Source organism: Elephas maximus, chromosome 15 (assembly GCF_024166365.1).
Source record: "Elephas maximus indicus isolate mEleMax1 chromosome 15, mEleMax1 primary haplotype, whole genome shotgun sequence".
Taxonomy (NCBI): domain Eukaryota; kingdom Metazoa; phylum Chordata; class Mammalia; order Proboscidea; family Elephantidae; genus Elephas; species Elephas maximus.
The window spans coordinates 18,501,904-18,525,694 of NC_064833.1; the positions used below are offsets into that span (position 1 = coordinate 18,501,904).

The 23,791-nt window shown below is 46.6% G+C and overlaps 1 protein-coding gene across 6 annotated transcripts in view; it reads left to right on the forward strand.

Moving 5' to 3' along the window:
- Nucleotides 1-23,791, forward strand: part of MTSS1 (MTSS I-BAR domain containing 1) — a 193,505-nt gene that overhangs the window by 162,509 nt on the left and 7,205 nt on the right. For 2 of the 6 annotated variants that reach the window (XM_049854339.1, XM_049854341.1), the window contains exons 7-10: nt 10,591-10,748; nt 11,889-11,996; nt 13,316-13,413; nt 18,552-18,762. In XM_049854339.1, the coding sequence (XP_049710296.1) occupies nt 10,591-10,748; nt 11,889-11,996; nt 13,316-13,413; nt 18,552-18,762 (575 nt within the window). Of the gene's footprint in view, nt 1-10,590; nt 10,749-11,888; nt 11,997-13,315; nt 13,414-18,551; nt 18,763-22,942; nt 23,063-23,791 lie in introns of all 6 variants that reach the window. The other 4 variants (XM_049854340.1, XM_049854342.1, XM_049854338.1 and 1 more) reach the window with 3 other exon arrangements.

Genomic DNA, 23,791 nt, shown 5'->3' on the forward strand with positions numbered 1-23,791 from the left:
GCTTCTTCTGAGTATATATTCTTCATCTCTCTTTTAAAAACCTTGCTACATGCCTCCTTTACCACGAGACCAGAAGAACTGGATGGTGCCCAGCTACCATTACTGAACATTTTGATCAAAGATCCTATAGAAGAATCCTGATCAAAAGGGGGAAAACCTAGAACAGTATTTCAAATCTTCTGGAGCCGTGGAGGCTGAATGAGCCCACAAAACTATTACCCTGTAATAATCTTTAAGCCTTAAACCAAAATATCCCCTAACGTCTTCTTAAAACCAAATGATAGTTTTTGCTCAACTAGTAAAGAATGCCTGCCTTGAGCATTGTGATCTTTTAAGATCTATTTACATGGGATCAAATTGACAACAGCAACTGGAAAGATTAGATAGGACCCATAGAAGGCAATGAGTTTATGTTAATGGGGGAGGAACAAGTCAGGAAAGGAGGGTGAGAATGGTTGTACAACTAGAAGAATGTAATCAATGTCGCTGAACCTGTACATGTAGAAACAGTTGAATTGGTGTGTATTCTGAACAACAAAATAAAATAAATTACTTTTAAGAGAAAACCTTGCTACATTCTCAAGGGATGATAGTTACTGACTAGGAAGGGTCCTGTTTAGATGGGAAGGGAAGAATACCATCAGCAAGGCAGGAGAGGGGAGCTTGGACGTGCAGCTTTCGGTGGATGAGGGTTTAGTCGCCATAATAAAAAATCTTTTGGCCAGCCATGGACTATTGAACACATGGAAGGAAGGTAAGACTGCTGCTCGAATACCGGTTTGACTTTATTATTTTCCTTTTTGTGTCAATTGTGTATCCTGCCCTTTCTCACCGTGCACCCCCGCCAGTGGACGCTCTGGGTAAGTCTACCATCCTGTATCCCTGGTGGCTGGTCACGGCATGGTCCTTGCTGTAGGCTTTCCATGGTTGTCCAGACCTATGCTAATTGCCCAAGTTTTCCTGCCAGCTTGGAACAATCAATTGTGCCTACTTAATTTTCCATAACTTTAAGAAAATTATGTGTGGGTGTGTTTTAATCATTTTCTTTCTTGGATGTTTGGCCATTAAAAGTGTTAGCACAACATTCTAAGAACCTTTGCATCATCGTAATTCAATATTAGACTCGTGGAAAGAAGAAATACAGAGTGATTTAACCCTCCTTTCTACAGGAAGTATTTTGAAACATACATATATCTGAGTATATATGTATGCGTATATTTCTATCACAAACAAAAAATACAACTAAAACCCTCTAAATAACTCATCAGAATAATTCCCAAATCGGATTTGGTTGTATTGTTTGCAAAATATCTTTAACTTTGTCTCCCCAGGACCATATGGTACTGTTCAAAACTAAAAATTCATTAAAAAAAAAAAAAAGTATTTCTTATTTCAGCAGAGTTTGTGAAATGTTTCATTTCAAAGGTATCAGATCTTCAAATTCAACGCTCAGAATTGTTCTTCTCAACTGATTGTTGAATGCCATCCTGTGGGTGGTTATGCTACCAAAACTTTCACGGTCTTGTGGCTGTCGCTTTGTCTTGGGAAGGGTTGTCTGTGAGGTGTCCTTGTGGTTCTCTTTGCTCGAGCGTGCCCAAGTGTTTTCTTAGCATTTGTGCTGAGCTCCAAAGAGCTTTGGAATTGGATTTTGTCACCTACAGCGAAACCCACACCACTCAGTTCTCTTGAACGGTAAGGTCGGGATGGCCTGGTGTGGGGGAGACAGTTCTGTCTCTATGTCTCCCTCATGGTGACAAAGACAGGTGAAGACTTGAAGAGTTAATTGGACCCAGAACTATTGCCCTGAGATAATCTTTAAACCTTAAACCTCAAACCAAAACTTTTCCTGGAAGTCTGCATTGAACCAGACAACAGTTTAGTCCTAATTAGTGAGGTATCCCTTGAACATTGTGCCCCTCAAAGATTTATCTATGTGGGATCAAACTGACAACAGCATCTCGAAAGGTTAGATGAGAAACTTCGGGGGCAGTGACTTTACATTAACGGTGGAACGATTTGGAAAAGGATAGCGAGAATGGTTATACAACTTGAAGAAAGTAAACAAGGTCACTGAATTGTACATATAGGATTTGTCAAAATGGTGTATCCTTTGCTGCGTACATTTTCACAAAACATAAAAAAGTTAGTTGGCATTAGAGAGTCACAGCCTGGCCTCTATTCCCTCTGGCCCTGGGGAACACCAGGCTAGAGCAGTAGAATGAGGAGGAAGAAAAAGGTACAGACGATGGGATGCTGCCCACGAGCTCTGCCCAGTGTTAGTGGGGTGATGGGGGAAATGGAGAATGACTGGGGCTCGCTCCATCTCAGTGGAAGCAGGCGTGGTAGAATTTTACCTTCTAGACCTAGCCTGGCATTCAGGAAGCTATCCCTGACCTAAATCAGTAGAGACATTTGAATTGAACCCCGTAAGCTCCTGCAAAGAGCCATTACATTTCAGATGAAAGCGTGTAGTCCTCAGAGGCTGGGGTATTCATTAACTGCCGTTCACAACTGAGGATTCTTGGTCAAAACAAGCTAATAAGTAGACCCACTGAGGCCCAGAGCTGCTAGTGCTCTTCCTTTATTAAAGTCTCATGCTGACACAGCTCATCAAGCGAGTTGGCTGTGACTCAAATGGCTGACTGCAGGAGCAGAAACCAGTGTCCTGGAATGTCCCTGTGCACAAGGGGACTGTTGTCAAGGTGCAGCACACCTGGCTTCCCTGGAGCTTTATTCGGAAGCCAGGGGAGAGTTATTCACAATGTAGAAGCAGAATAGGAGCCGAGCACTTTTCTCAGTGTTAACCTCAACTGTGTATAAAAGAGCAGAAGATTAGAAGGACAACGTGTTGGAAGTATCGATTGCATGCACAATATGATTTCGTCTCCCTAGAGAACACTGAACGGATGGTGCAGAGCATAGCCAATGGCAGGGTGCAGTAGCAGTCCAAGCCTCTCTAGAGATGCAACCCATAAGCCATTCGTGTGCTTCATGGGGCTAATTGATTCATAGCTGGTGCCATCTCATTCATCAACATTCCCCTTTGATGAGTGCACACGAGCCCTGTGATGCAAGCAAACCTTCATCTGTCCATCCATCCATCCAACAGGTGTGAATACCTCTTCTGTGCTAGACTCTGTTAGCTGCTAAGGATGCAGAAATAGTCTCTACCCTCAAGTTGTGTATGGTGTGGTAAAGGCGCAAGCATCTTACAGACAGCCATGACGTGGCAACATAAATTATTCAGTGGATTGTGAAGAAAATGCCGTGGGTAGACAGAGAAAGAAGAGACTGGATTTTTCCTGGGGGAGTTGGAAGTTTCCAAGAAGAGGTGATGCTTAAGCAGACTCTTCAAGGCTGAACTAAGGGTTGCTTGTAGAGAAGGGTGGGGTGCGTATACATTTCAGAAGGAGGAAGAGTGTGTGGAAAGGTACAGAGAAAACAGGTCCAAGTGGCTGGAAGCTGAGTTGGGTTTCATTTCCATTTCATCCCTTTAATAATTACTAATGGGTGCCTGCTAGGTGTTCTATCATGCATTGAGTGCTGGGGGTGCAGCGATGATGATACGGACACAGTCATGCCCTCATGGAGTGTTCCGTGCTGTGGGAAGGATCCAGCTCAAACTAAAAGCAGGGTTCTTAGGGAAGAACATGTTTTTTCCATGTTGTGGGAAGACATGTTTGTGTGCTGATTTCAAGATTTTACCCAGGTGTGAATAAAGAGCCCTGGTGGCACAGTGGTTAAGCGCTCGGCTGCTAACCAAGAGGTTGCAGTTTGAACCTACCCAGTGACTCCACAAAAAAGACCTGGCAATCTGCTCTGTAGAGATTACAGCCTAGAAAACCCTATGGGGCAGTTCCCTGTCACATGGCGCCCGATAACAACAACCAAGGTGTGAATGGCTCTTCTGTCTTCTCTCAGTGCAGGACTAGGAAGAGGTGGGCTTGCAGCTGTGAGCAGGGACCCATGGCCTTGTCTATCATGTTAGAGTCTTGACTTTATCTTCCCAAAATTATATCTTCTTACATATACTTACTATATTTACATACACTTAGAAAATATGCTATTAAGCAATACAAGGACACTTACATAGGGTAATAAAAATAGCCTCATCCACTCTTCTGGGGCAAAAGGGAATTTCTCATTCCAAATTCTAATCTCCAGCATCCCTTTACAGGTCCATTTCAAGCATTTGTACCCTGTATTCCACTGAATTTTGGGACGGCACTAGGCTTTTTTTAAGATACCTCATTATTTTATGGACCACTAAAAAAGAGAAAAAATCACTGCCAATTAAAGTACAGCACACCATTGGTTGTCAGACACATCACGATTTGTGAGTGTGAAAATGCAGAAAGGCGGGCGTCTTAGAATGAAATACAGCATTTGTGTGAGTGTCGGGGGCGTACGGAGGTCATTCTGCAGGATTGTAATGGCTTCCCTGTAGGTCTGTCTCAGGAGAAAGAAATTATTTGGGATGTTTGCTGACTCCTGACAGCCGTCCTGGCCTGTGGGTCCTGGGTTTGCTGGTTGCCTGTTGCCATTTGCCTGAAAATGTCTGGCTGGGTCCCACCAGGAGGCCTCTGTGTGGGCAGCAGCATGTGCGTGAAGATGTTGGGGAGCCGGGGGGTGGGGGGGTCCAGATAGTGCTCGTCACATTTGATTGGCTTTTAAATTGAGCTGTTACAACTTTGAACTTGTAGCATCTAGCACCTCATTTGCTAGGATTTGTGTTTACCGTGAGCTCAAAGTCCCAAGAATGTGGGCTTCTGAATGAGAAAACCCAGGGCTGGATTCTAGCTGTGCCGGTGACTAGCTCACTGGCCCTGAATCTGTTTCCCCGTCTGTCAGATGTTGTTAGCTGTCGTAAAGTCCCCAGCTAGTAATGACCTCAAGCACAATGGAATGAAATCCTGGCCCAATCCTGCGCCATCCCCATGATCAGTTGCGGATCAGAGTGTTGTGGTCCATAAGCTTTTCATTGGCCGATTTTCAGAAGTAGATCCCCAGGCCTTTCTTCCTAGTCCATGTTAGTCTAGAAGCTTCGCTGACGTCTGTTTAGCACAGCAACATGCAGGCTTCCACTGACAGACGGGTGGTGGCTTCTCGTGAGGTGCATTGGCCGGAATTGAACCTGGGTCTCCTCCGTGTAAGGCGAGAATTCTGCTACTAAACCACCACTGCCGTTCACAGAGTGGGACTGCCCTCTGAGGTTTCCAGGGAGCGGCTGGTGGCCATTCGGTTAGCGGCCACAGCTCTGAACCACTGCACAAGGAAGTATTAATTCTTGCTTTGAAATATTTATGTGGAGCTTAAAGAAAATAAAGGATAAATGTTGAGAAGTTGATATGGGATCTTGATTTCATTTCAAAATCCTTTGTAAACTCTCCTTACTTAATTAAAAAAAAAAATCCTCCCTCCTTTAGAGGCGACATGGTGCCCAGTAATCCTGCCCCCCCTCCCATAAGTGTTTCTGTAAAGACGATCATGTGACTTTGCCTGGGGGTGTCAAGGGCTGCTGGCTGCTTTCTTCGTGACTCCTCAGTGTGAATAGAAGCAGGGCCTGGAAACTGGCTGTGGAAAAACAATTCTCAAGACTGAGAATGACTGAGATTTTACAGAAAAGTCCATAAAGTCTCTTTGCTCAGGAATTTTGTCTGGAAAGCCCATTTAAGGGGCCCCCTCCCTTCTTCTGGCTGCTTGGCGGTCCTGGAATTCACTAGGTCTGCACTTTTAGGCCATTTAAGGGCATGCTGGTCACCAGTGAGCACATTCAGGTCGTGTGGTTTTATCAATACCTCCTTCATTCCACAAGTATTTGAGCATCTCCTGCCTTCCAGACAAGTGTGCAGAGCGAGAAGATACAGCGCTGGGCAAAAAACGTCCATGGTTTCTGCCCTGATGGGGTTTACCAGGGGAGACAGCAATCAAATAACTAGGAAAATGAAAATGAAATTAGAACTGGGCTAAGTGCTCTGACGGACAAGTAGAAGGAACTTCTGAGCTCAAGTAAGAGGACCCTAATCTGGCCAGGGAGGTGGTGCCAATGGTCATCATGCTCGGTTGCTAACAAAAGGTCAAGGATTCAAGCCTCCCAGCGATGCCTCAGAAGAAAGCCCTGGCCACCTACTTCCAAAAAATCAGCCGTGAACCCCGCTGAGCACAGCTCTCCTCTGACCCCCATGGGGTCGCTGTGAGTGGGGCTGACTTGACAGCAGGTGGTTTGGGGTTTTTTTTTTTTTAACCTGGCCAGGAAGTTCGAGGAGGAGTAACAGGGTTGAGGCAAACCTACAGGGGGAACAGGCTTTAGGCAGGTGAGGAGGATGGGGTGTATATGAAGGTAGGATGAGCCCTGGAGGAGTGCAAGGGGCCTGGGGAGGAGAGTGAGGCGAGGAGGAAGGGGGACAGAGTGGCTCCAGAAGGCGAGGCGGCCAGGTGGCCCAGCTGACCGTGCTGCCTTGTGTGACAGGCAGTGGGGAAGTCCGTCCACCGGACTTTTCTGGAGAGCGGTGGGAGCTGGTGAAAAGGAGCCACAGAGAGTGTTTGCGTTTTGAATGTGAGTGGGGCTACCCTGGCAGAGCAGCCCGTGAGGTATGTGGGCCAGGAATCGGGCCTGGGTTCCCTCTCGGGAGGCAAGAATTCTACCACTGACTGAGCTGTTGCTGCCCCTCACTGCCCCTCACCAGTGTGTCCACCTGGGATGTGGACTCGTCTCTACCGCAGTCATTGTTTAAAAATATAATTATATATTGTTAGTGAATTTAGAAAATAAATGTTGTGTTTATAGGTTATGATATATCCTGAATGGAAATGTTCTCACTATCACTGTAATTATAGCAGTCTTTACAGATCATACTTATTTTAGAATACTACAATTTGAAAATCCCTTCATTATAACATAATACATATTTAAAATAACTGTGCTACAATGGTAGAATAATTTAAATATACATTTACCAAATTAGATAACACTTGTTTCTATTACTTTGCTTTCCTGTGTGGATAGATATTTTAAAAGTTAGAGTTATTAACTAGGCTGTGCCTAAAACTTGAGAAAAGAAGTAAAGGTTTTTTTCAATGTCTTATAAAACCAAACCAGTTGCCGTCAAGTTGATTCTGAGTCATGGCGACCCCGTGTGTCTTAGAGTAGAACTGCACTCCGTAGGGTTTTCAATGGCTGATTTTTCAGCAGTAGATTGCCAGGCCTTTCTTCTGAGGCACCTACGAGTGGACTCGAATCTCCAGCCTTTTGTTAGCAGCCGAGGACGCTAACCATTTGTACCACCAAGGAATGCCCTTATAATTACAAGCTGTTATTTAAAAATTATTGCTATTGTAATCAAAACACATCCAAGGGGGTTTTATCAAGTACTATCATTTTAATTTACTGCCCTCCTCCACCAATTCTCCTCTGCTTCCCTCTGCTGTAGTTAAGAACATTCTGGCTTAGTCTGCAGCCCTCCAAGTTTTGCTGTTAAAACATCATAGGAGAGAGAGAGACTAGAAGAAGGCCTCTAGACTAGCCCTCAGCCACGTGGTCTTACCCAACAAGGCCTGCAATTGGCCAGACTGTTTAGTAGGTTGCATTGAAAAGGGGGTGTTCACAGCATTCCATCATGACCCATGGGTTTCCATCACGTACGCACATTCAGAGTATGTGGGCTCATCTGCACAAACTAGCATTTTAATATGTTATTTACAATAGATTGCCAGGCCTTTCTTCATGGTCATCTTAAAACAGAAAAACCACAATTTGACTAGCCCGGGGGACGCCCCAGTGCCCCCGCCATCTGGAAAATCCCCAGGGAGAATGGGGGAGTGATTTTACAAGCTCTTTGGAAACCCTGGTAGCATAGTGGTTAAGAGCTATGGCTGCTAACCAAAAAGGTCAGCAGTTCGAATCCACCAGGTGCTCCTTGGAAACTGTTTGGGGCAGTTCTACCCTGTCCTGTAGGGCCGCTCTGAGTCGGAATTGACTTGATGGCAGTGGGTTTTTTTATGGGTTCTGTGCCCAGTAATGAACACAGGACACGCATGATCAGGTGTTAGATCAGTGCATGAGGATGACTTCCTCTCCATCCCCGGTGGAGAAACTAGAGGAACAGGTAGAACTAACCTGCGGGGTAGGTGACGGAGGAACCAGCAAGTGAGATGCTCTGAAGCTGTACATTGTTGTGCATGTTATACATTTGTACTCACATGACTGTTGAGAGATACAGGATGGTGTGTACTGGGCTTCACTGGTTATCCCAGGCGTTGAGGGTGTTGTTTGACTAGGGCATCCCTTTACATGCTAACTTGGTGCTTAATCTCTGCCTAAGAGCTGACTTTTCCTTACTGAAATCCAACTCCCTGTTCTTTTAGAATGTTCTTTAAGCTTGATCACCTCTTGCTCCAAGTTAAGCTTTCTTATCTGCTTAGGAGAGAAAACATGAAATGTATTCCTCCACTCAAGGCCGTTTTCTCTGACCTTTTTCTTCTTCAAACGGAGCATTGCATTTAATGTCTTCTACATCATTCTGAAGAGGGTAGATGGTAACAGGGCAGTCCCTTTCCTGGGAGGCGTCATGGAATTCATTCATTCGGCATGTGGCAGAGAAGATTGAGCTCAGTGCTAGAGAAAGTCAGACCAGGTGGTCTCTGCCCTGGCTCCAGGCCTTTCCCTGTGTACCTCTGACAGTATATTTCACTCCTCTAGATCTCAGCTGGAAACTCTGGTGGCGTAGTAATTAAGTGCTATGGCTGCTAACCTAAAGGTCGGCAGTTCAAATCCACCAGGCGCTCCTTGGAAACTCTATGGGGCAGTGCTACTCTATCTTATAGGATCACTATGAGTCGGAATCAACTCGACGGCAGTGGGTCTGGTTTTTTTCATTTGGACCTCAACTGCCACTCAAAAACAACCAGATTGGCAAGGGAAGTCCCTCAGGCCCCTTCCAGCTCTAGCATTCTGAGTTTAAAGCTATTAGACAGATACTTATTGAGCAGTTGATACACAGTGAAACCTGTGAGAGCCGGAACTTCATGGGACTGCCTTGTTTTCCCGGGTCTCTCAAGGTTTTTGCCCTTGACAGGGTGCACTCTTACCACTTTTCTATTGCCTGTTTTAGTGGAAAATATTAGAGCTTTCCTTCTCTGACAGGTTTCCACCTTACACAGTTTCCAGCTTTTGCAGGTTTTACTGTATATACATAACAGCATTGTCCTGGGGGCTGGGCTGAGAAAGGCCAAGTCCCTGCCCCCCAAGGAGTTGAAATAGCCTTACTCTGTTCCGGGTGGTGGGTGAGGGCTCTGCCTTAGGACCTCAGTGAGGAAGCTTGTGAGCTGGCCTCAGCATGGAGTCACCCCATTGTTCCCACCTACAGATCAGATCTGCAGAAGCTCCTGCTCCGTCATGGTGCCATCAGCCTGTTTTGTCCGCGGTTATCTCCTAGTGCAGCCAACTCTGTGTGTAAAGGGCCAGATTGTAAATATTGTCGGTCTTGGGGCCATACTGTCTGTGTTGTAACTACTCAGCTCAGCAGTTGTGGCACACAGTATGTTAATGAATGGGCATGGCTGTGTTCTAATAAAACTTTATAGAAACAGTTTGCCAACCATGTTCTAGAGTTGTTTGAAGATCTGAATTGTTTAAGACTCTAGAAATGCTCGCCCCCATTTAACTGAGCTCTGTGGACATGGGCAGAGTCCCTGGGTGGCGCAAATGGTTAAATGCTCAGCTACTAACCAAAAGGCTGATGGTTCGAATCTACTTAGAGGCGCCTCAGAAGAAAGGCGTAGCAGTCTACTTCTGAAAGGTCACAGGCATTGAAAACCCTAAGGACCACGGCTCTACTCTGAAACACACGAGGTCGCCATGAGTTAGAATCAACTCCACAGCAACTGGTTTTTGGGTTTGGTCGATGTGGGCAGACAGTTATCAAATCGGGGGCAGGCTCAGAACAGACTCGCCTTCAGTTTTTCAGCAGCAGAGAACTGACTGTGGGTCCTTTTGTTACTGGACTTGTTCAACAGGAAGAGCATTCAGGGATCTCCACTGTGGACTTAAATTCACTGCCAAGGATTCCCCGGGGCCCCAGAGTCAGGAGAGCTGACGTTTGCCACTTTTGTCCTCAGTGACAGAAACTTCTGCCCAAACAAAGGTTCTTGCATTAAGGTTGACCCAACAAAGGCAGCTTGTGCTCACTTTTGGAAACATCCACAGGCACTCACCTTGTTCCTCCATCCTTCACCTCTTCAGAATGTTCTAAAAGGAAGGATACTGTCTGGCTGTCATGTCTGGGGGTTTAATTGGCAGAAGCTCTGTGGAGTTGCACGAGGCAGTAAGGGATGAAGTGCCCCAGAAACCTTCCTTGTCCTGAGTAACCTGAGTAAGCCAGGATAAATGTGCCACTCTGGTATTGGAGATTGGAAATGACTGGTCCTAGAAAAACAGCCACCTTAAGTCCTTTCTGGGTATAAGTAAATTTTTTTTTTTTTTTAATCCTGGAAAATGGTGATTTTGACTCTTAACAAGGACCCCAGGGAGGTGCATTTGTTCCAGAAACTGGTGTTTCAGTGAGCCGTACCTGGGCTTTGTTTCGTTTGCAGGGAGAGGCGATATCCAGCCTCAGTTGGACAGTGCTCTCCAGGATGTCAATGATAAATATCTCTTGTTGGAAGAAACAGAGAAGCAGGCAGTGCGCAAAGCTTTGATTGAAGAGCGTGGCCGATTCTGCACCTTCATCTCTATGCTGCGGCCAGTGATCGTAAGTTTGTGGAAAGCTCCAGAGACTTTCCTTCTTTGTTTATCCATTCATCTGCTGTGTGTTGGGAATCAGGGTATGGAATCCCTTCTATGATCAGTGGTTCTCCACCGGGTGTTGATGGCCACATGGCCCACACCTTGCTCACAATTCTTCGCACTGGTTTTTCCACTTACTTTTTCTCCCCAAGTCAAGAAAGTGTAGCAAGATGTTTTTCAAAGTGTGGTCCCAGGCTGGCAGCATCAGCCTCACCTGGGAACTGGTAGATATGAGACCTGGGGGTGGGGACCAGCCATCTATGTTTCAATAAGCCTGACAGGTGATTTTGAGACCCACTGGCCAAGTAGAATACTAACAAGTGACCACGTGATTAATATAGAAGAGCCTCAACAAGTCAACTCGAACTTATTTTTGAAGTAAATTGTGTTTACATGCCATAACTGAGAAAGCTGCTGTTGGCTTTCTCAAAGTTGGTAAGAAAGCCCACAATTTCATATCCCTTAGGCCTACCAAAATGTCCAAATGTGAGTTATCCTCAACATAGAGTTTAACTATGAATCACCCTTGCCTGGGCCCACAGTCCCAGCTTGGCGCTTTGGTAAAGTGATGGAATGTTTCATCCACGGGGCTCTGCTCCCTTCACACTTGCCATTTTTAAGTTGGAGAAAACAGAAAGAAGGGAGACAGTTAATGTCTATGGAACGTGTGTCTGCTGCTGCAAAGATCTGCTATCAGATCTGAACCAAAACAGCACTGAATCGCGTCACCCACCGAAGCCATTGACTTCACAGGCAGGCCTCCTCAGCATGTGAAAGAGGGCTGGACTGTAGGAACCCACAAGAATACAAGTCAGGTTTTCTGAGCAGGCCTGATGGCCCCCCAGATACTGCGGGAAAGGCACGTGTGCTCATTTCGGCTTTTGACCACTGTCCGGGGCACCCAGGTCACTCCATACTTATGGGAGACTTTTTCCTCTCCATTCCGCCCCCTCCAAAAAAGGGGCTTGAAGTGCCCTCAGGGAAGTGTGCCTTTTCTGAGAAATTGAAAGTATTAACCTTGACCTGGGTGCTAGTAAAAAATTGGACCAAGACCATGAAGTCCGTCACTAATGAGCGTAACTTGCTGTGACTCACTTTTCCTCAGGAAGAAGAAATCTCAATGCTAGGGGAAATAACTCACCTTCAGACCATATCAGAAGATCTAAAGAGCCTGACCATGGACCCTCACAAACTACCCTCCTCAAGCGAACAGGTAGGAGCTGTGTGGATTGAGCATTCAGGGGAGCAAGCCAAGGTGACCCAGGTTCCAGATCCTGAGTGTCCCCCCGGCATCGTCACATACTAATTCATATCAGTATTTCACTATGTCCTTCAGGTTGTACTATATGATAATCATAACAGCTAAGCATCATATAGCCCCTACTGTGTGCCAGGCATTGTTCCAAGCTCTTCGCATAGATAGTCTCAGTTAACCTTCAGTATTATCCCATTTCATAGAGGAGGATCCTGAGGTACTGAGAGGGTAGGTAACTGAAGCAGGTTCACCTAGCTAGTGAGCGGTAGCACTGGGATTTGAACCAAGCAGTCGAGTTCCAGAGTCCATGTTCTCAGTGGCTATGTTCATCTACCTTCTAGAAATAAACTCCCACGGGAACTTGGCAGTCAACCGTTCTCATTATATTTCCCTGTTTCCAGTGTAGTAACATGTGGGGATCTCTCATCTTAGGAGAAAATGACATTTTTGTGCTTTATTCATTTGGCTCGTGTAACATTAACACCATAGCAGGTGGGAAGAGACACATTTAAAGAAATATCTGATGCATCACGTGCTGGCTTCTGCCCTGTGTGTATAATTCTCATTGCCTCCTTAGAAAGCCAACTCAGAAGGCAACACTGGAAGCTTGTGTTTTCCATTCTGTGCAATTGCTTTTGTCCGTCCATGCGTTTTTTAACTAGACATTTATTGAGCACCTACTATGTGAATGAAAGGTGGGTCTTACGCTCAAGTAGCTCTTTGTCAAGGGAGACAGACGAAGTACTGGTGAAAAATGGTGAAAGAATTGGTTTGTTCTTGGTTCTTCCAGGTTTTAAAATGTCTAGTCTTGGTGAAATCCAACACAAGTGGCCATTGAATATTGAGTAGTTAAAATGCAAGATCAACAAACGCTGAAACTGTAATTGCCTTTGTGGTGCCATAAGATGATTTCCTGTGAATTCCAGCGTTGGGTAGAAAGTCATTTTCTGGCTAAATTATTCATCTGTCACTGTAAATCTCTCTCTCTTTTTTTTTCTTTTAACTGATATCTCATGGTTTCCTTTACCCTCCCCCCATTAATTATATTTTTGCTTGTCTCAGAAAAAGGATTATGACATTGATGGATTGAAAGTGTGGTTGTTTAATAGAAAAAAGGCACAATTTTTTTTTCTTTAACTCCCACCTTCACATGATGGCAGAATTTTGATGTTATGATAAGTGTTAAGATTTGACAGATAGTATTTTTCTTTAGCAGGTAAAAAATATGTTCCCTTTCTCAGCACTTGACTCACCCAGTCGACTCTCTGCCTCTTCAGGTGATTCTGGACCTGAAAGGCTCAGATTACAGTTGGTCGTATCAGACGCCGCCATCTTCCCCCAGCACCGCCATGTCCCGAAAGTCAAGTGTCTGCAGGTAAGTGGAGCAGTGGTTCACTCTTGCTGTCAGGTCAGGTTGTGTTTCTTTATGCTGATATGAGCAGCAGAGGCAGTCCTTCATCTCCTTGGGTGGCTAACTTTAAACAGGAAATGGTGATGTGATCAGCTGGAAAATGCCATCATGATTTCAGTCTCTTTAGTCTCTGGATTCATTTCGGATCGGTAAGAAAAGCACATTAGCCATGAGACTAGTGGGTGTAGCTTGTTCTCTTTCAACTGCTTGTCGTAGGGATTTTCCTATTTTATGAACTTGCATTTGGTTTTCCTGGTTGTTGCTAGGTGCCGTCGAGTCAGTTCCAACTCATAGTGACCCTATGTACGACTGAAGACAACACTGCCCTGTCTTGCCCCATCCTCACAATTGTTGTTATGCTTGAACCCCTTGTTGCAGGCACTGTGTCAGTCCATGTCATCGAGGGCCTTCCTCTTTTTTGCTGACCACAAAAAATTGTGCATCACTAAGCATGATGTCCTTCTCCAGGGACTGATCTCTCCTGAAAATATGTCCAAACTACATGAGGCGAAGTCCTCCTCACTTCTAAAAAGTATTCTGGCTGTACTTCTTCCAAGACAAATTTGTCTTTCCTGGTTAGCAGAGTAAAAATCACAAGGACTAAGAAAAAGTGAACATAGGTTGATTTTATACAGGCAGATTTTGTTGCCAGAGCAAATGAAGAAAGTAACAATGGCCTGTGCTCTCATTTCCCCCCGAGTTATTTATTCACTTATTTATTTTATTGTGCTTTAGGTGGAAGTTTACAGAGCAAATTAATTTCTCGTTAAACAATGCACAAATTGTTTTGTGACATTGGTTGCCAGCCCTGCAATGCGTCAACACCCTCCCCTTCTCTACCCTGGGTCCAGTTTTCCTGCCTTCTTGCCTTTGCTTCTGGGCTGGTGTGCCCATTTAGTCTCATATGCATGATTGAACTACGAAGCCCATTCTTCACATGTATTATTGTTTGACCTATAGACCTGTCTAAACTTTGGCTGAAGGGTAAACCTCGGGAATGACTTCAGTACTGAGTTAAAAAGATACCTGGGGACCATACTCTTAGGGTTTCTCTAGTCTCTGTCAGACCAGCAAGTCTGGCCTTTTTTTGTATATGTGTGAATTTAAATTTTGTTCTACATTTTTCTCCCACTCTGTCTGAGACCCTCTATTGTGATCTCTGCCAGGGCAGTTGGTGGTGGTAGCCAGGCACCATCTAGTTATCTTGGGCTCAGTCTGGTGTAGGTTTTGGTATTTGCGGTCCGTTAGTCCTTTGAACTAATCTTTCCCTTATGTCTTTGGTTTCTTCATTCCCCTTTGCGGCAGCTGGAATGGGACTAGTAGATGTATCTTAGATGGCCACTCACACAGGCTTTTAAGACCCCAGATGCTACTCACCATAGTTGGATGTACAACATTTTCTTTAATAAACTATGTGATGCCAGTTGAGTTAGATGTCCTTTGAGACCATGGCCTCCAGCCCTCAGCCTAGAAAGTCATTCCCTGAAGGAGTTCGGATGTTTCCCCCAAGTTTCTGTCTCAGGGTTTCACAAAGTAAATGGCCCACTTGCTCTATACACCACTACCACCACCACCTTGTATAAAATTCTCATTGCCTCCTTAGAGAGCCGGCTCAGAAGAGCAAGCTGTGAGCTTGTATTTTTCATTCTGTGCAGTTGCCTTTGTTGGACCACACATTCCTGCCTGTATGCATTCCATAACCAGACATGTACTGAGGACCTACTATGTTAATGGAAGGGGGACCTTACAAATAGCTCTTTGTCAAGCATGGGAGACAGAGGTAGAAGTAATTGAAAAATTATAAAAAGAGTTGGTTTGCTCTGAACTCTGCCAGGTTTTAAAACCTGGGGCAATACAGCCCAGGTGTTCAATCATTAACTACTGCTGCCTATTGAAACATAGTCAGAATCAATTGAAATAGTTCTGCCCTCTAGAAAACTGGTGTGTTTTTTTTTTTTTTTTTTAGCAGTTTTCTGTTAGAAAGCTCTTCTAACAGAAAAGTTTATTCTCCTATTTTTTAATTGCGCTTTAAGTGAAAGTTTACAATTCAAGTCAGTTTCTCATACAAAAACTTACACACATTGTTATGTAACCCTAGTTGCGCTCCCTAGAATGTGACAGCACACTCCTCTCCACCCTGTATTTCCCATGTCCATTCAGCCAGCTCCTGTCCCCCTCTGCCTTTTCATCTCGCCTCCAGACAGAAGCTGCCCACATAGTCTCATGTGTCTACTTGAGCTAAGAAGCACGCTCCTCACTAGTATCATTTTCTGTCTTATCCCAGAAAAACCGAGTGATAGTCCTGTCTAATCTTTGTCTGAAGAGTTGGCTTGGGGGGAATGGTTATAGTTTTGGGCTAACAGAGAGTCTGGGGGCCATGACCTCTGGGGTATGTCCTCTTCATGAAGGATGGAAACATCATGGTGTTTTTTGGTACCCTTGACCTACTCGTCTTTTTAATGTGATGTTTCATAGCCAAGTGACTGTCCCCTTCACTGAAAGGCAGTCTGGATCTGCTGAACTGGTGCAGGGGGATGTCTCTGTACACACGTGTGTGCTTCATTTCATACCTCTGCTTGCTCAGGATACGCTTAGAGGAAGCAGGAGACTAGGTGCTACATCCTGCTGTTCTGCTCCCTGAAATGCTGGCTGGTTTCTTGTCCTCTTTCATGGGCTTCGTATGTGTGTGTGACAAATCTTTTTTTTTTTTATCCTACTGTAACCTAAAAAAAGAATTCTTTCTCATTATTGCAAAACAAAGTTGCATGTATAGCTTTTCTTTCTTGCAGTCTTAGCTTGAATCAGGGCTTCGGACCAGTTCATTCTGGTTTGAACCACTGCTGAAAATGGGCATTTCCACCCCAGATATGCTGAATCAGAATCTTTAGTTTAATAAGATCCCCAGGTGATTCTTAATGTATAATAAATTTTGAGAACCACTGCTCTACTAGCGGGTCTCAGAATTCATCTCTAACCAGCAGCATTAGCATCCTCTGGGAACTTGTTAGAAATACAGATTCTCAGTAGGGGTTCAACCTGGAATGAAAGATGCAAAGCTCTGGTTTGAATAGCAAGTCATGTTGCATTGACAGCGTCAGCTGTGAGCTTGCTGGAGTGGAGTTGGAGCCCGCTTCACTGGCTGTCTGTAAATGCCTCTTCCCGCTGACTGGGGAAAAGCAGAAATCATGATAATTACTCTCTGCAGCAGTGATTTCCTCTAGCCCCCCGCCCCACGTCTGTCAGAACATCGTTGTAGTTGCCGTTGAGTCGGCCCCCAGCTCATGGCAACCCCATGCACAATGGGACAAAACGCTGCCCAGTCCTGATCCATCCCCATGATCAGCTGGGGATTAGATCATTGTGATCCATAGGGCTTTCATTGACTGATTTTCAAAAGTAGATTGCCAGGCCTGTCTTCCTAGTCTGTCTTAGTCTGGAAGCGCCACTGAAACCTGTTCGGCATCATAGCAACACTCCAGCCTCTGCTGACAGAAGGGTGGTGGCTGTGCAGGAAGTGTGTTGGTCAGGAATTGAACCCAGGTCTCCCACACAATGCCCCCTGTTGGAACGTTAGCACCAAGTAGTTCTAGTGTAGAACAGTCTTAAAATCCTTGACTACCTTATTAGCTGTCAGAGTTTGCAAAACAGAACCTTCGTGCAGGGTTGGGACCAGAAAGTACAAACTTTCTCATCCTGGGCTGGGTCGTATTTTTTTCATTCTTCTGGTGTTTCTACAACTGCCCTGTAATTATCAGCTCTGCTTGTTTGGAGCATGGCACTTTGTTCAGTTTTCTGTTTTTTTGTAACTTGAATTCATATACAGAGCACAGAGGCTACATCTTAGGGCTGGAAATGGAATGCAGAAGGACACCCCTAAGGTGTGTGTAATTTTGCAACATCCTTGTTTATTGCTCCGTCTTGGAAGCAAACCGTTTACAATCGACTGCCTCAGTGGGTGAAAGCTGTCTGCCCCCTGCTAGGTGCGCTGTTGTGCAAGGTCCGCAGATATTTTAACAGAGAAACACCTGAGATTGGGGTAGATCACTAATTAAATCATCGCCTTTGTTAATAAAACGTAAAACACATCCGCACAAACGTTGCCTCGACCACCAGTTGCCATGGAGTGGGTTCCAGCTCATGGTGATCTCCGTGTGTCAGAGTAGAACTGCCCTCATAGGGCTTTCAGTGGCAGATTTTTTGGAAGTAGATCACTAGGCCTTTCTTCCAAGGTACCTTTGGGTGGACTCAAACCTCCAACCTTCCAGTCAGCAGCCAAGTACCTTAACCGTTTACACCACCCAGGGGTTCCCCACACAAACATACTGAGTCGGTTGGCTGATTTTGCTTGCTGAGACCTTGAACCAGACTCACCTGGGGTGAAATCACCTTCAGAAGCCCATTGGCACCTGCATTCTCAAAGCGATGGCTGGCTGGGTTGACCCGGGCCGCTGGGCCCAGATGGCCCATCCAAGGGAGCCACTTGCATGCACTGACCAGGTCATATTGAAACTTTAGTGGGTTATGTCACAGGGTCACTGTTCCTACAAACAGATGAGCAGATAAGATTAGCCGCATCTCTTTGCATGCCATGGACATCCAGTCCTTGGCTTTGGATTACCACTGCCGTTAAGTCAATTCTGACTCATAGCGACTGTAGAGGACTGAATAGAATTGCCCCATAGGGTTTCCAAGGAGTAGCTGGTGGATTCGAACTGCTGACCTTTTGGTTAGCAGCCACGCTCTTAACCTCTACACCACCAGGGTTCCCTGGCTTTGGTAGTAGATAACATTGCAGAACTGGGCAGCTATTGACTATAGACAGTAGAATTGACTATAGAATTGGCCTCAATCCCAAGAATGCCTCATTGCACCAGCAGAGAACTGAGTCTTGCTCACATGAAGAAGCCTTTTGGTCACTGCTGTTAATGATTGATTTGAAAACATGCCTTATGGTGGATGCTGCTTGTCCTACACCTGGGTAGAGGGTTGATTGCAGGATGTTGTTCTCATCCTTCCTCTGCCCCCTTGTTGCCTGTTCCCCCACTTCCTTCTCCCCTTTCTGTGCCCTCCCTACCCACCACCCCTCTGCTTGCCCCTCACAGCAGCCTGAACAGCGTCAACAGCAGCGACTCGCGGTCCAGCGGCTCCCACTCGCATTCCCCCAGCTCACATTACCGCTATCGCAGCTCCAACCTGCCCCAGCAGGCGCCTGTGAGGCTGTCCAGCGTGTCCTCCCATGACTCAGGATTCATATCCCAGGATGCCTTCCAGTCCAAGTCACCATCCCCCATGCCGCCAGAGGCCCCCAACCAGGTAAGGTGCCCTTGGCCCCAGGAACAGCCATCACACCTGGCACCCTGACCATCGCTGATGGCTGTACCCAGAGAAGGTCCTTGGCTGGAACAGACCCCTGCTCTCTCATTTGAGAAAGCTCTGGTTTAATTTCTCATCCTAGATATGTTATTCCCCAAATGAGAGAGATACCGTAAGTTGTGTTGGAAGCCTGTCTCCATGGTGATGGTTGAGTTACTACATTGATTTAGGAGCTCTTAAGTAGACAGACTGAAAGAGACTCAAACCTCTGGCATCCCTCTAAGTGCCTGGCTGAGCACTGAGCTGTAGTGAATGGACGTTCCGCAGCGGTATGGTCTCCTCCACGCCCATCACAGGCTCTCTGAATAGCTGAGTATATTGTTGAATATCACTTCTGACTCCCCTCCTTGACACTCTCTGGTTCTCTTTATGACTTTTTGTTGAGATCAAAGTTGGTGATTTGATTCTGGGAGAAGCGGAGGTTTTAAGTCTCTTTGCCCATGGTTGGGTTAGATGGTGCCAGGCCCATCCTGGCCCAATGGATCCAGTTGGAGCAGAAGGCAGGATGGGCAGGCTTCGAAACAGACTTCGCATGCCTCATCGGCTCTGTCCTCTCTGCCTCGCCGCCAGTGGGTTAGTGTCTGGCTTAACACAACACAGAGAAAGCGAGGAAACATGAACGTTCAGTGTGCCCTGTAGGGCATCTGCTGGGGTGCATGGTAGCTTTGAGCCCATCAGCCACATGTACATTTTGAGACTGACCACAAGATCCTTTGCACTCAGAAGGCCATGTGCTTGCCTTGTTTACCCAGATATCCAATTTGCCCACCATTCACAGACTATTTACTGAGTAACAGGCCCCATCCCAGGAGCTCCTACAGATGTTAGTCATGCCATCCTCCCAGCAGCCACGTAGAGTATGGTTATCCCTATTTTGTTGAGGAAGCAGAGGAGCAGAGATCTAAGTCACGTGTCCGAGTTGCACAGTTACATGACGAGCACCTGGAGCAGGTGTTTCTGGCTGCAGGTCCAGAGCCCTTTCTGTTCCACATCAGCCTGAAAGCCCCCACAAGGGAGTGCTTTGGGGAGCATGTCATGTAGAGGAAGCTGTTACTCGCCTGCCGTGTCTGATGTTCGGTTGGTGAACCCAGAGCCTGGGCGGCATTTTCAGCTGTCCCCAGACACTGCTGCTACCTCTCTGTCTTCCCCAGACACAGACTCATTTCAATGGAAACGCTCAGAGCCAAGAGCTACGGCTTTAATTCTAATGTGCTTTGGCCAGGTTTTAAGGTGTCAGGCCCCACTCCTTTCCCCCACCCAACATGCAGCACTAAACCAAACCTGCGTGTCTTGCGGCAGAGAGTGTGAGTGGTGAGACAAGAGCAGGTGTTTGCATTTCCTCAAAGGCTCTTCTAGCGTACAGCCTAATCCTGTGTGTGTTTAATCCACTGACCAATTAACCTGGTGTTGTGCACCAACACCCCTTGCTGGAAACGAGACCGTGTATGTCGGCCTTGCTGTCGCCCACAAGCTCTCTCTCTCTCTCGTGTGTGTGTGTGTGTGTGTGTGTGTGTGTGTGTGTCAGGTGGACCCAGAGGCCTTCTGCCTACAATAATGTAAAAGGAAGCTGGGGCAGCATGTGGGGATTCACTTAAACCTGAAAGCCGGGGCCCAAGATGTGCTTGGCTAGCAACTTTAGGGTAGTTTTAATGAGTTCAAGATTGCTGTAAAATTTAATAGAGAGCTCTGTTTTTAAAATAGGCACTGCCACTACTTATAAGGTAGATGGGAAACTTAAGGAAACTGTGCCAGTGACATAGGCCAGAGGGCATGAGGTCCTGAAGACAGTAAGATTAGCATTGTTTAGGGTGGGAAGGAGGGAACATGGGTCCCTGAGAAGTAGGGTCCCTTCAGTTTCTTCACTCAATTACACATGTATAAATGAAGGCCATACCTTTGCCTCCCCTTCGCTCTTCAGATTGTTCCTTAACCCACATGTGCCTGGGAGTAGAGCCTGTGCCCCAGTGAGCATCTCACCCTAAAGCTGTTAACTCCACCCAAGTCAAGAAGTTCTTTAGAAAAAGATGAGCAGGGGTCAAAAGAGATCTGAGTGTGTAGTCTTGGAGTAGGTTGTTGTTGGGTGCCTTGAGTTGATTCTGACTCACAGTGTCCCCATGTGACAGAGTAGAGCTGCCCCAGAGGGTTTTCTAGGCTGTAATCTTTATGGGAGCAGATTGCCAGGTCTTTCCCCCATGATGCTACTGGGTAGGTTTCAACCACCAACCTTTCGATTTGCAGTTGAGCGCTTAACCATTGCGCCACCAGGGTTCTTCTGGGGTGGGCTATTGGCTCGCTTTTTTTTCAAGCCAAACATTTGAATTAGAGAAACCAAAATTAACAGCCCCAGTAAACGATATTCCTAACAACTGACTTTCATTGACAAGTTGATTAAGCACAATATGGATGTACGTTTATCTCATTGAAGCTTCGTGTGCTCGATAGATAGATACTGTTGATCCCCACTCTAAATTTGAAAACATCGAGGTTTGGAGAGATTAGGTCCACAGTTTCTCACTTGGGAAATGGCAGAGATCGGACTTAAAACCTTGAGACTCCAGGTCCTCGACTGCTAACCAGACTCTGACTGAGCTCAGGGTGTAGCTGGGACGTCAGCCAGGTGGCCTCTCCTTGCTTCGGCTACGTGGAGCACCAGGCACTCTCGTCTTCTTGGTTCTTGCCCGTGTAGGATTGGGACGCTGCAGCGGTGTCCCTTAGCAGTAGCCTTTCTTTCTTCTGCGGGTGAAAGGGGTCAACAGAAGCATGAGTCTGGCCTCTTTGGCAGTTAAAGTGGATGTGGGAACACTTCCTGGGAAATGCAGCCAGACACCTCAGTGGGGAAGCATTGGACTTATTCAGACCAATCGGGGATGATGCAGAGATTGCCATTAACAGTGAGAAACTTCAGCAAGTACCTGGGTGGGCGAAAGGCAATACCCCAGTTTATATGGAAGAGGCGGCCGTTGTCCCTTATCCATTTGGTATTTTTTTTGAGCCGCTGCCATGTACCAGGCACAGGACTAGAAACTCGGGGTGTAAAGGTAAACTCACAGACCCAGTCCCTGCCTCGGGCTGGGCAGGAACTCAGGAGTGTCGGGGAGCCGATCGGGGCAGATGTCAGCAAATTAGCGGGGACGGAGTTTAAGGAGGATCAGCCTGAAGAGGTGTTTTCCCAAGTCGGACCTTTTTGTAATGTTTCTGATCTCTCCAGATGCTCCTCCCTTCCCTACAGTGGCCAGTGGGACCACTGCACTGACCATAGGCCTTCACTGCCCCAAGTCTAAAAATCACTCTCTAGGCCAAAAAACCTAAATATGTGTCTTGTGAAAATGAAGCTTCGTAACCTTAGTTAAAGATTTATTTGGCCAAGGGGTAGTCTAGGGATTGGAGCCATTTTAGCAGACAGGTAGCAAAAGCCCATTCTGGGGCGTCTGTCCTCAAGTAATAATAATGCCTGTGCACAAGAGAGAGTCCCTGGGTGGTGCAAATGGTAGCACACTTCACGGCTGACCTAAAGGGTGGCAGTTCAAGTCCGCCCAGAGATGCCCTGGAGAAAAGGCCTGGTGTTTACTTTGGAAAAATCAGCCATTTGAAACCTTATGGAACAGAGTTTGGACACACGTGGGGCTGCCGTAAGTTGGAGCTGACTCAGTTGCATCTGGACTGGTGCACCTGAGGGGTGTGAGGGACAGGGCCTTCCTCAGGACCTGGGCTCGTGGCACATGAAGAAAACCCCAAGAGGACACGGCATTGCTGGGTTTTCCAATGCCTTGACCAGCGCCTTGGTGCTGGGCACGCTTCTAGGAGCTGGCAGTACAGCAGTGAGCAAGACCCACAGAAGTCTGTGTTCTTTGGGGTCTTACCGCCCAGGGGGCCGAGAGCTTGGTGGGTCTCCTGCTTCTTTTCCAGGGAGTGACGCCCCTGTGTGGGTCTCCTGTGGGGAAAACTAAAGGCCCTAACCCTCTGCTTCTCTCGTCCTTCCCTCCTGTGTATTTGTCTGTCTCTCTCTGTGTGTGCCCTCCCCGCTCCTGCCCCCACTCTTTTGTTTTTATTTATGATGGTGTTTTGGTGGCTTGTGGCTTGGTTTCTGTTGGCTCCTCGTGTGGTCCCTCCCCTGCTACAGAACTCGTCCAGCTCGGCCTCCTCTGAAGCCTCCGAAACCTGCCAGTCAGTCAGCGAGTGCAGCTCCCCCACCTCAGTCAGCTCAGGCTCCACCATGGGCGCCTGGGCGTCCACAGAGAAGGTGACAACCGGGCCACAGGGCGCCTGCCTCTCCCCACCCCTCCCATCTGCCACTCTCCACCAAAGCTGAAGCTGCAGGAACCTGGAAGCTAAAAGGATACTCCAAGAGCGGGGTCCCTCCAGGCAACAGAGGGTGGGAGACCACTGAGGGCTTTTCCTTGAAGGAGCAATCACTGTGCAGTTTCCCAGGGGCGAGGAGGGGTCTGAGGAGCTCAGAGGTGTGAAGGCTTCTTCCCAGAACAGGTGTCATGGGGTCACCCATCTGCCTCCTTCCCTCCCAAACATCCCACCTGCGTGGTCTCCTTGTCACCATCCTCTTGGCCATGACATTTCACCACATCAGAGCCTGTGTGCTTTGCTGCCTTTTTGTTTCCAGCCCCCATTCCAACCCCTCCTCCCCCAATTTGGAATCTGCCTCCGAACAGTGTGGTGTTTGGGAAACCTGGGATGAACGGATTTGTTTGAAGGCTCTGGACAATGTTTTAATCTGCGTATGAAATGAGCAGTCACCATCACCATGAAATTACACATTAGTTAAATAACCAGAATGCCAGAGATTAAGTACGCCGATTGATTTCCAGACTGTTCTAAAATGTAGGTAAAATATTTCCTTGAGAGAATACTTACTTGGAGAATACTTACTGCATTCTTTGCACCCTGGTTCCTTTTTCCTTTGTCCCAGATCATACATGAGCAGCAGAGCCCAGACATTTGTTTTATTTATGAATAT